The sequence below is a fragment of the Eublepharis macularius genome, chromosome 10 (assembly GCF_028583425.1).
Source record: "Eublepharis macularius isolate TG4126 chromosome 10, MPM_Emac_v1.0, whole genome shotgun sequence".
In the NCBI taxonomy this organism is placed as follows: domain Eukaryota; kingdom Metazoa; phylum Chordata; class Lepidosauria; order Squamata; family Eublepharidae; genus Eublepharis; species Eublepharis macularius.
This window is the reverse complement of record NC_072799.1, coordinates 58,203,454-58,216,424: the sequence shown is the minus strand read 5'-3', so window position 1 is coordinate 58,216,424 and position 12,971 is coordinate 58,203,454. Positions and strand designations below refer to the sequence as shown.

Below are 12,971 nucleotides of genomic sequence, written 5' to 3'. Positions count from 1 at the left end.
ACGATTTAACAAGGCAGGTTTTTAAATCTTAGTTTAAGGATAACAATTATTCCAGCCTGAACCTACAAATATTTAAACTGAGGAGTAAGCCCTGCTATGTGCAAAGGATTGCACCTAGAGTGAACAGAAGTGTGATTTTATGTATCTAGTGCCGAACTTAAGAAAAGGCCTGCTAGGTCAAGCAAAAGTGCAAAATCCTATTCTTACACTGTCCAGTCAGATGTTACAGAAAATTTGCAACTATGGAGGTAATAACATTCTTTTACTGTTGACTCCCAGAAATTTCAATTATACAGCCTCTAAACATGGAAGTTCTATTTAGCCATCATGGATGCTGCACTAGATGGCTCCCCCTGACCAAACTATGCATCACTTTACTGGGTCAGAGGGAAGCCCATCCAGCAACGACCAGCTACAAGTTCACCATGAAGACAGTGGCAATTTATGTTCTGTCGTTTGTCCTGATTGTGTCTCTCTTTCACATATATGTAAATGTGAGGATACCTGAGAGCCATTTGTAGCGTGTGGGATTCACACTAATGTCCCAAAGATGAATTACACCCACTTGAGTTTAACACTTCATTTAATAGGCTGCAACTACAAGTATTCAAAATAAGTTAAGAGTCCAAGTACCTCAGCCCACTTGGTTGTTGCAAGGATAATGCAGAAGAAGATAAAATATCATACACCATTTTAAACTTTGGAAGAAGGGTAGGATACAGATGCAAGTAAATAAATATGGAAAGCTAAATTACCTTAATACCCCAGAAATGTCTTCCAGCCGTTGCAAAGACATTAAAAATTTGTCAGCGCCCCCCCCCCCCCGCCCTTTTAGTAAATAGTACATTCCCAGTAACCGAAGCTTGCCACAGGGTATTGTCCCAGCCTCACAGGAAGACTACAGTACTTTAGATGGAGAGGGCAAAAATTCACACGTAACAGAAAATGCAAGCTGGGGCCAGGGTCCCCATCCAGTGTCCTGTGTTTCAGTCACAGAGGAATCTGTGGGTTATCCTCAATTCTCAATTCAAATCACTATTGCAGCAGATACGGAAAAGGGGCTTCAACCTCTCCTAGCCATTTTCCAGAACTGAAAAAGTGTGTGTGTGTGTGGGGTGCTATTTGGTCTGTTGGGGAAACCCTCAGCTTTACACATCGGCTGCCACAGGGGTGAAGCAGCACACTCCACGGCCTTTCTGGGTCAGGCAAGGCCAGAGCCCGCTTCCTCATGTATGCCAGTCATGCCCCAAACTGGGCGTAATCCCTGCAGGAATAGAGACCTCAAAATTCACATACAACTATTATTCAGGACCTATATTAAGAACTCCCTGCAAACAGAAAACCAGCACAACAAGCAAAGAGAACTGGCGGAACTCCTCTCCTGCCACACCAGCTTTCTCCTTGCTTGGTGCTTTCTGTGCAAAGTCAACTGCATAGCTGGGGCGTATCCCAGGCCCGCCCTGCACGAAGTTAAAGGGCAACGGGCCTTCATTGTTCACAAGCATGGTTGCCAACAGGCCGGTAGAAAAACGTCCTGTCCCTTTAATGAAGACTTGGTGTATGGAAGAGCCGCTGAAGACTTTCATCCCATCGAGCCCCCATGAAAGGGGCGGAGCATTTTCTCTCCCAGCCGTTGGCAACCAAGCGGCGTCCTCTTTGCCATGATGACCAAACATTCGCCCCTGAGGCTAGCCTTTTGGCGAGGCGGCCCGACCCTCGACCCTCGCCCTCCAAGGGGCTCGCTGCCCGAGCAGAGGCGGCCCGTGAGAGGAATCCCCCTTCAGGCACTCGCGCTTTTTTCTGCCGTTCCCGCCTAACGCGCCTCTTTTGCCGCCGCGCTTTCAACGACGCCAGCGCTGAGGAGGGAGGGCGGCAGGCAGGAGAACGAGGCTTCCCGGCAACGGCCAAAAGACCCAGGCGGGCGCTGCTCGCTTACCATCGCGCTCCTCAAGCGGCTCCAGGCGGGAGTTGGAGGGGAAAATGCCGCGCAAAAATCAAACCTCGCCGCACTTCCTAGTTCGCAGCGCCATCTGGCGCCCTTCGGGGGGAATCGCACGGTGGCACAGTTGGCCAAACTCGCGGGTTCCGCCTTTCTCTTCACGTCCCTCCCTGCCACCATAGAGATGAGCAAACACACAGCCTAGACAATGGGAAGCTACCGTTTGGCCTGCGTTCTTTGCGCGGTGAGAAATGCTTTCGCTCTAGGCCTTGGTGAATCTATGGTGGAAACCAAGAGCAAAAAGCCAGTTCAACTTTAAGCCGAAAGTGCTGTTGAGAACCTCTGTGGCTCGTGTGGGCGGTTCTAGCCTTTCTTTATGCTTCATCCGGATTTTACTTAATTTTACGATTTTATTTAACCCCGCCCCCCGACCCCGGCAACCGGAGTTGTTTCCAAAATCTACAAACCTGTTTCTGCCCATTTAACTGAATAGAGTGCAGTGGCCGTGTTGAGTAAGCATCATATTCTAGCAATTTAATGGCTTGTCAGGATGTCACTTTTTAGAATAATGGTGTCTGTAGGACTATAGTCCTGAGAATTGCAGCTACTGTGTGAATTCTCATTGTGCTTCTCTGGTAGGCTTCTGAGTTTTGCATAGGTGCATTACTGGGGCTGAAGTTTTTACTAAATGTATCTGAAGTGGGTTCTAGCTCCCAAAAGCTTGTGCTAGAACATCTATTAAAAAGAAGTCTTGTGACTTTTAACAAAATAGTGTGCACAGCATATGAGCAAGGATTGGCTCAAACAGCAGAAGAATCTAGGCAATATTCAAACAGCAGCTATGTGTAAGGGAAAAGAAGTAGACAGTAATTGTAAGTCAACACAAAGCATGTCAGCAAATCATTCCATCATTCCATCAGTTGGCTAAAATTCCCAATCTGCTTTAAAATATATATATATATTTATTATGGGGCATATATATATGCCCCATGCTTTTGAAAGTGTGAGAACAGTTAAGTTATAGAATGCTGGAAATTTTATGTCATATAAGAGGCTTGCATATTATACTCATTTACAGATTTGGTTTTGCAACCTATACTGCAGTTAACTTTTGAATAATGCGGTGCAGTATTCAAAGTACTTCACAAACATTTGCAACACTGTAAAACAGTATGAATTGCTACATTGATGACTGATGTAACATTCAAACTGCCTTCTAAAGTAAAGTTGTTCTTATCTATTGGGCCAACGCAAGCTATATAGCAAAAGCAGTAGAAGGTATTTAAAAGATGCAGAAACTTGGGGAAGGACACAGCCTCCACATGGCAGAATTTTCTCAGGCATCATGGCAGCATGCTCTTAGATGCTCTTAGAATTGAAAAATCAAAAAGAGTCCAGTAGCACCTTTAAGACTAACCAATTTTTTGATTTTGCTACTACAGACTAACACGGCTAACTCCTCTGGATCTTAGAATTGAGTTTGCTTCAATAGCACTGAAAATACTCAGAATGAAGAAACTCAGGAAAACAGATTTAAAACTAAAAAAAACCCTTTTTATGCATGTGTGTTGAAAATTTTGTTGAATCCAGTCACTTTTCGCTTAATCTCATCCAGTTGCCTACGCTCTCTGTTCCATGTGTATTTTGCCCATGCAGGACCCGTGATCCCCAGCACAGTCTTTCAAGAGGACAGGATTGAATCTAACCAGTTTTTCAATTTTTCACCTGGGGGAAAAGCTGGTTAGATTTGATTTTGTGGCCTGCACTATAATGATTCCTGTTTTCTGCCCTTGCTTTCTTCTCGTACCTCTGAATAAGACATATTTATGAATACAATGGGACAAGTCAAAAATAAAGTCTTCCGTTCTGAAAATTAAGATGAAACCACTTTTATTTTTAATATTTTTGTGTTTTGTGCATGATAAAGATAACACATTTCATTCAGGAGTTTCCTGTCATTCCAGCACAAAGTAAGTTTTAAAGCTTCCTTTGTCAGAAATAAAGCATCAAAACTACCATGGCACACATGAAGCTAAACCTACACACAAATACTCTTCAATGTATAGCTTTCACCCTTAGCCTTAACTAGACAGAATTTATATTTCTTCTAACTGCACATGATATGTGACAGGGGGAAAAAAATAAATGAATAAGATACTTCAGTATCATTTTTAGAGAGTGCAAGACTTTATAGCATTATTTACACCAAACATATGAAACTTGCATACAAAGATGGAATGTACAAAACAAAACAAAAAAATCATTTGCTCCAAGAACTGGAAAGGTACAACATACTGATTTGATTTCTAGCGCAGGGATATACAATACACGATGCACATTATGGAACATTCCCATGTCATAAAGCAAAGAAGCAAGCTATCAGGGTTAAGGCTGTGTTGCTCACAAACATCCACTTGAGTGTTGTACATTCATCAGAAGCTATCACCATTTGGGATTCATTCTGCTCTACAGTATAAATGTTTTTCATACATACTTCAAACACAGACCCTTTGAATCACTGCTCACAGTTCTTCATCAGCATTTTTGGTGAACATTATGATTTTCTACCTTGCTGCCATCCTTAAAACAAACATTTCCTCACACAACAAGCATAACATAATGGGCACTTGTTTTCATTATGGCAACACTAGATCCTTAATTATCAAAGAAAAAAATAACTGTAAAGTTGAAAGCTCTGCTCTCTCTGCAGAGGTCAACAACATGAGACAATTTTTTTTCTTGTTACTTTTCTGCAACTTTAGTCAGAGTAAAAACTTAGTATTTAACAGTTTTCTTTTTTACAATTAAAAAAACCTTCAATATACAGTTTATAATTTATCCAAAAAACGAACCAATGAATTCCTGGCAGTATTTTTAAGATTCTTTTCAGCAAATGTCTCCATTGAACAAACACATGCATACATCTTGATGTTCCACAAGGGAAATTTCTCTACTGCCAACAGAAAGTAAAATTACTAAAAAAAATGTTGAGCAACCTGCGATGGTTAATCTAATTTAAAATTGCAGTGCGGTTGCGTCCTAGGCTTGGCAATGCAGCAAGTCTGGATGTAACTTACATGTGCCTAACCTTCGATATTAATTCAGTAAGGCAAACACTACAATTCTCATAATTGCTGGTATGGACCAAAAGTGTTTTTTTTAAGAATTACTTTTATGCAATGGAGATCCGTAACCCAATTGTTTCACGTTAATATTTCAAATACTCCCTGTTAAAAGCAAAGCAAGTTAATGAAAACCACACATCTTTGTCAGTACATAAAATGCAAACTATTGGTTGGCTCAGCCTCAGTTTGCCTCAGACATGCAGGGAAGAAAGAGGTTTAACTCTTTGCCTTTCACTCAGTTTTGATAATTGAAACCAGCTCTGTTAGCGGGAAATCCAGTTTCAGTTATAAACTTATTATAAACTTATAATAAGTGCAAGTTCAGGCTTAAACCCCCTCTTGCTTCTCTGCCTGGCCTTGAGGGAAACTGAGGCTATGTGAACCTGCTGTTTGCATTTCATAGATGGACAGAAATATGTGATCTTCATCACTTTGTTTTTGCCCTGCTGCAGAGCTTTCAAAGGTGTCTTCCAAAGATCTCCAATTCATGAGGACTCCAAACTAACCCCAGTTTACAATAGTGTGCATCACTGTGTCTGTTTTACAAATCCTTAACAATTCAACAAAGAAGAACCAAGACCTAAAGGTATTGGAGGGAAGGCCACATCACCTTTAACACATGTTAGGCGTTGCTGTAAAGGAAAGAAGCAAAAATTGAAATCTAAGTGAAGGTAGTATGGTTACAATAGCATTACTGTTACTTGTTAAAGTTAGTAACTTTAGAAAAACATTTTAAGGAATGCATGGACACAACAGCATGCATGAAATGGTCTCCTGGTTTCAATTCATAACAATTTAGGTTTTGATGCTTCTCCTCATAATAAATCACTGAAAACTGCTTCTATGTAAGTTCCATTAAACATGTTGGAGTGCACAAAAGCATAGTGGACAGAAGCCCGAATCCCTGCTTAGGTCACTGTCAGTGCTGTTCTAAACAAGGTTACACCCTTCGATTGTAGGCTTACAGGGGTGTCGTTCAGTTTAGGACTGCACTGTGCATGAGTTAGTTCAGTACCTATGTTTAATTCCTGCAAATATTTTTCTTGACATAAGGACTTTTTTTTAATAAAGGCTAAAAAGCATCTTAAGGATAAACTGGATTTGATGACAATGTGCACAGAATTCAGTCTGTAGTAATAATATACTTAACAGTCTGAGAGTCGCATTACATTATACAATTACTAGACAGCTTAATGTTTGTTGCTGTTGTTTACATGGTTAAGAAATACATCTAAATCATAAATAGGATATTATTTCTGTCAAAACGTGTAAATTTTTCTAAAGGTGGTTTAGTGGCCAAGATTAATTGCGCCTAGTGACTATTGCCTCGTCAGATAGTTCTTTATTCATCTAAGAACTGTAACATTAGATTCATTTTAAGAAGATAATTTTACAGAACAACTATTCTGTTTGACTATCAGAGAAAGAATTAAAGCATGAAAAAATTCATTCTGCTGCCTTAATTGAATATGATGTATCAATTTTCCAGCTAAAGTCTTGGGGCCAGCTAGGCAAGTATCTTAGTTTTCCAACATTATCTTACTGGACTAATTAAAGAATGTTTGAAGCAAAATATTGGGCTCTACCCATTTATAAACTTGAGATGGGGCTGAACTGAAATATTACAAAATGAATCACCTTCCGTTCTGCATGATGGTAGATATTAACATGATTGAGCAAAGCAAAAACAAAGGAGAAATGCAAGATTGTTTCAATGACAGGAACTATGCTGACCAGTTGTCCTCTTGTACTAGGCTGGGGGCAGTACGATCCCACATTGCTAGCATATGTATTTTTTCACTTTATGTAACATGTATACAAAATATATGTATGATCGTTACTATTCTTGGGCATAACTTAGAGAAGAAAAGAATCTTGTCGTCAAAATATGTATGGTTCCCAGAATTTTAAGTTGCACAGCCTGCATCTCAGATATGCGTTTGGGGAACAGGGGAGAGAGAGAACGCAGAATATTCTTTTCTAGGAAAGGATGATGTACAAATAATCTACATGCATTCTTTATTCTTGATGAGAGAAAATTATGAATCGCTTTTGAAACATCATTTAGTCCTATCTCATGCTCACTAAGTCTTAAGGAGCTGCCCTACTGTTTATTTTTTATACTGAACCTTGTTTGAATTTTATTTTTTAAAAACACCACCACCCTGCTTTGGTAACCCTTGCCACACCCCAACCTTTGTCAACCTCCAAACATCCTTTGGTTGTACAAGGTAAGTCCTCCAATGGGGTACTTGCGCAGCTTGTTATCCTTTGTGAAAATTGGACTGTTTTTAAACCAAATGGGCAGCTTTTAAAGCCCATGGCAAGAACATCCTACAATGTCTGCAGTAACATATCCCTATTGTGTGTCTTTCCATAGAAGCATCAGGATTCTAGAAAATCTATATAACACACTGAGCAGTAGGGAAGTTGATACACATGTATATTAATCCCACATCAAACAGGAAGTTTGCATTGATTCTTGTAGTGCTAAAAGTTAAACTGTGTTAAGGTTTGACAGCTAGAACAGTAAGGGGTTTGAGTGACTTGACCATATATCTTTATTACTAAAAGAAACGCCTTACTACAGTTGCTAAGAAGGAAGAATGTTACAAATGTAATACTTACTATAACAACATGGTCTAAAAGACTCCCAGACTTCCTGCTGAGATAAATAATGCTTAACAGTAACAATTTTCAAATTTGGAAGCTTTAAACAAGAGCTCCCCATTCACATATTAAATAAACCCCTTTAAATCATTTAGCTCCCCCGCCCCTCACAGAAAAATTAGTCAGTTACATAAATGCCTGATCTACAAGCCACAGTTTACATGTCTATTATTCCACTGTCTTCATGAATTCAGGGGGAGGGGGGAGGATCTTATTAATCCATAGGATGAGTTCAGTGCAGAACATATGAGGTGCAAGTCCTATGTAAACACAGTAGGTTTGGAAATAAAACATAAAAGTGAAGACTCCATTCGTATTAAAATTGAAATATTTAAAGTAGACATCCTACACAAAAAGATCTAGATTGGCCCTCAGAGACTAGTAACTTCTTAAGCATGATCCAACTGCTACTGTAAGTATCGATAGACTTTGAAGCAGTGATTGCCAGAGTCAGCAACTACAACATGGCCATCGGAAGTTAGGGCCAAGCCTTGGGGACCATAAAGCGGATCAGCAGATGTATTTATATAGGATAAAAAGGATCCACTTCCATCAAAAACCTGTAGAAATGCAAAGAAAGAATTAGTTCAGTTCAATGAAAGAGAAGAAAAAACAATATATATCTCAGAGCCAATCAAAGTGGTTGGTGAATGCACATGCCCAATCCATGGTATACCACCATTGACTGGGCATGTGCCTATGAAGACACTGAGAATGTATACAGATTGAAACAGTCAGTAGGTTGTTATACACATTGCCCAGGGATAGCTGAACTTAAGTTTTGAGCTGGAAAGGGTCTAATGAGTGTGTGATATAGGAGAAAACTCAATAAAAATTCCTTTTCTTTCGAAGAGCTCTAAACTTACTCATCATTTGCCCAACTATCCCCCTGAGTACCGAGTTTTCAGAGGTCACAGCAACAGCTGCAAGCAGGTAAATAGGCAAACAAGAGGAAAGAAAGAATTCCACTCCACCCTGTCCATTTCCCCCTCTTCTCTAGTCTGCAGAGGCTTGGAGTTGGCTGCCTACATTTCCCAAACAGCATCTGAGGCACTGGGAGGGGAAACAGATGAGGTGGGGGGAGACACAAAGTCACTTTCCTCTCCCATCCACCTCCACCTGCCATGGATAAGTGAGCCTAAGAGTAAGATGAGGAGCAAAGGAAGAAAAGAAGCAGAGGGAATCCCAGTTGTAGAGAAACTCAAGGTTGTAATGTTTGTAAGCATTACAAGCCACTGGGGGTACAGACTTGGATAGCATCACTAGTGTGGCTTATCATTAATAAATGTCAGAGAATATGTACTGACTTAACACATTTTATACACTGTCCATCTGATACATAGCTCCCACATCAATTTTGTACATTGCCTAAAGACAAATAGACCCCAATCAAATGTATATGCTTTTAAACAGATATTCTGTACATCTTCAGCATCACGGAGACTATACATGTTGACTAGGTAATGTGTGAAAACCTCTTATTTTGTGTATTTTCTCCATTAAGTACACTTGACTATTTTGGCAGTCTTGTCTATACTCCACTGCACTTCCTTAAGCTTTCTGTCAAATCATTAGCCCAGTTAATATAAACTATCTTTGTCTAGCTCTGATTAGCAACTAAACACACAATTTTATTAGCACTTACAGAGCTCATGGAGACTTTTTAGAGATGGTGTGAGAGTTAGTTCAGAAAATGGTGGAGGGGAACACTAGCCATGCAACATATCATATTAAGCCAACTGACTTGAAAAAGAAAGTTTTGTATACCTGTATTCGACTGTTTCCCCAATCGGCTACAATAATATTTCCATTAGAATCTACAGCTACTCCTGTTGGTGCATTAAATTGCCCATTTCCTTCCCCATTAGACCCAAACTTCAACATGAATTCACCTTCCTGGTTAAATACCTGTAGGAATTTAAAAAAAAAAAATCAAGTTACATATTACACTATATTGTGCTTGCTTGAAGTTACAAGCCTGAAAAAGAAGCACAATTACTGTCCTCAGATATGTTAATGAACACATACATACACAGAAAGCTACCTTTACTGAGAAAGACCATAGGTCTATCAAGCTTGTTTTCTCTGACTGGCATTTCCAAGGTCTTTCATATTACTTACTACCCGAGCCCTCTGATTGGACATATCAAGGATTGCACCTAGGAACTTTTTAATGTAGTGCAGATTCGCTATCATTCAGCCATGGCCCCTCCTAAAACTTAGCTAAAAGACATTTGCTTTCGGGGGGAAATAGGGTGAGACATGCGAAATATAACAATGTTATCCAAAGAGGAAATTTATAGCAAGCATTTTAAAGAAAAATATTGCCAGATCTAGGACTATACCTCTCCCTCTCCCTCTCATAAACACACACACACACACACACACACAGTTCCCTCAGCTAGCTACAAAACTTAAGACTGCCTTTCCCTAACATAGCTATCAGCAGGAAGTCTTAGAGCGGGATCACAAGTGACGCCTGACACAGATTGGACACTTGTCAGCTTCCCTCAAGTTCTGATGGGAAATGTAGGCAGCTTGGTGGAATGTTGGACAAGTGACAGTTGAAAAGTCCATTGGACAGCAGTCAGAGAGCCAAGCTGCAAGACCAGGATGCCTACATTTCCCATCAAAACTTGAGGGAAGCTGACTAGTGTCCAATCTGTGTCAGGCGTCACTTGTGGTCCCGCTCTTACTTGCACATAGGTTTGCTTTGCATATAGGTTTGCCTTGCTTTTATGTTGAACATGTAACTCGGGGGTTTATCAGAAGCTTATTATGGGTTACACAATGAAATGATTAACAACAGCAATTAGACTTCCCAGAAAGACAACTTGCCCTTCCTAGAATTTTCTGCAGCATTCAGGTGGTCTCAGGTGGACAATAGCTTAGCTCCTGCTCTTCTTCTTTTAAGCTGTTTTTGCTGGCTGTTTTATTTTGATGAGATTCAGTTGACCTTGGCTGACTCAGTTAAGATCCTATGAGTTATACTAGATCCAGCACTGCTACTAAAGAAGCAAGTAAATGCAACTGCAAAAAAGGCTTTCTCACAACTGAGACTAGCCTGGAAGATGGCCCCTACATGGCCAATCTTACAACCTGGATTCATTGCACACTAACATTGAAACTAGTCCACTGTAATGCACTCTACATAGGCCAGACTCCAGCTGGTCAGAATGCTACAGCTGATTTACTCTCAGGAGCTAGATAAAGCATATATATGACTTCCATTCTGCAGTTGCTTCCCTTCAGTTACCAGCTTCAGTTCAAGGTAACGACTATCATATTCAAAGTCCATCATGGCCTCAGCCCCTCATATTTGTGTGACCACCTTTCGGTTTTTTTCCATCACAGCAGCTTCGCTCACCTGAACAGGGCCTTCTGCAGATACTACCCTGCAGTCGGGAAAAATCAACAGTTGCCTGTGTATGTCCTCTCTCTGTTATAGCCCCCACCTTACGGAATGGCCTGCCTGAGGAAGTCAGTAAAGCTCCCACTCTCCTGGCTTTCCACAAACTATGCAAAACTGAATTCTTCAGGAGGGCTTTCTACCTAGATTATAGGGCTGTGTCATAAGAAGTAGCTCAGAGAGGTGCATTGGTAGGGACAGGGACTATACACTACTCTGTTGGGTACTGTCTGCTGATATCGACATGTGCGTACTAGGGAGCTTCCACACTGCTAAAAATGCCAAGTAACTTAGTTATTCTTTGTTTCAGAAAGATTTCATCTCTGTGCTCAGCTTTAATGCTTGATTTTCCAAATTTTCTGTTACCATACCCTATTGTATCTCTTTCACTAAATGTCCTGTTGTTCATTATTATGCTTGCTTAGTGAATGTCCTAGCTGTTGATTGTATTGTATTTTCAATCACATTGTGATTGATCCGCTTTGGATTTCAGTGAGAAGGATGAACTATTAATGAAGATGATGATGATGATTATAGTTTTAATGAATGTTTGACTGCTGTTTTAACTGTGAGATGATGGTAGCTGGAGGAAAGGAAAGAGGAAGGTGGCTTGGGACAGCTATCAGAAGTCAGAGGACAAAACAGGAACTGATGAGGGGATTTCCTTTTGAGTTTCTTATGGGTCCCTGCCTGTATAGGTATAACTGTATGGCTGAAACACTAATGTTTTGCTGTAGTAGAAGATTCAGATTGTAACACCAGATCAACATATCTAAAAACCATTGTCCAGGGCCCAGTCTACTGATGTGCCCACAGCCCATGACAACGGACCCCACAGATGTCTCAGGGCACCCGACTTACCCCCTGGGATGGAGGTAGGAGGCACCTCAGGCCCAGAGTAGCAGTGGGCCAGCATCAGCAGCTCTGAACCCCAGCAAGGAGCTCTGAAGATGCCCGCTGGAGTCCCAGATATTAGGCCAATATCATCTCATGGCATCAGGCTAGGAACGATGATACTTGGATTGGCTGAGGCACTGACATGCTCCTAGCCTCAAGGGTAGTTCAAGACCAGACAGCAGTCCTGTCTCCAATCTCCAATGACAACCAGGAGCCACCCCTAAACAGGCAGCAGATGGGCTGCAAAGTCTGAGGCGGGGCTAGCAGGGAGCCTGTGGCTGGAAACAGTGCCACAATAGATGCAATCATTGGCTAATGAGGGCCCAGGGAGGGGCTGGCAGGGATGGCACCCAGAGCTAGAGGGAAGGGTGCTTTTGGCTCAGGAGTTGGGGGCATGCCCTGGGGGTAGGGTCTTGAAAAGTGGGGTTAGGGTGCAGGAACCAACAATAATAAAGCTTCGAACTTTGCAATTAATCATGCCCTGCCATCGAAATCTATGTGCCCCCTCCACTAAGGTAGTCCCAAATCTGAAAATGTCTGAACTGCCTAACTCTGCATATGGAGCTTAGCTCACATGGACACATTTCCTGCATAGGAAATACGACGGGCATAAATCTCCTGCCATAGAGGACCACGACTCATTGCAAAACTCCTAGAAACGAGGCGCTTCCCATATAGAATATAAAATATAAGGTGCATGATTGTTAGTCATGCCAGTTGCATGTGATGTGTGAGAAATCTGCAGTGTTAACCAGGTCAGAAACAGCTTCATTACCTTACCACCACAACCATCAGAGGCAAGTTTCTCCAAGCCTTAAATGCATCCCTTGATTAACTATAATCTCAAAATGAAGGTATGGAATGGCCCAAAGAAATCTGCTATATAGAACAATTTCTCGAACCAACACAACCCAAGAATTAAATAGGAAAA

The 12,971-nt window shown here is 41.1% G+C and overlaps 2 protein-coding genes across 3 annotated transcripts in view; both read right to left on the bottom strand.

Annotated features, from left to right (window-relative positions):
* MND1 (meiotic nuclear divisions 1) overlaps positions 1-2,014 on the bottom strand; it is a 35,429-nt gene extending 33,415 nt beyond the window's left edge. Inside the window, exon 1 of one of the 2 annotated variants that reach the window (XM_054990223.1) lies at positions 1,937-2,014. In XM_054990223.1, coding sequence (XP_054846198.1) covers positions 1,937-1,939 — 3 coding nt within the window. In that variant the 5' untranslated portion in view covers positions 1,940-2,014. The remainder of the gene's footprint in view (positions 1-1,936) is intronic. The other variant, XM_054990224.1, reaches the window with a different exon arrangement.
* A 2,093-nt stretch (positions 2,015-4,107) lies between these two features.
* TRIM2 (tripartite motif containing 2) overlaps positions 4,108-12,971 on the bottom strand; it is a 66,689-nt gene continuing 57,825 nt past the window's right edge. The window contains exons 11-12 of the mRNA XM_054990259.1: positions 9,502-9,642; positions 4,108-8,294 (exon numbers count right to left, since the gene is read on the bottom strand). Coding sequence (XP_054846234.1) covers positions 8,142-8,294; positions 9,502-9,642 — 294 coding nt within the window. The 3' untranslated portion in view covers positions 4,108-8,141. The remainder of the gene's footprint in view (positions 8,295-9,501; positions 9,643-12,971) is intronic.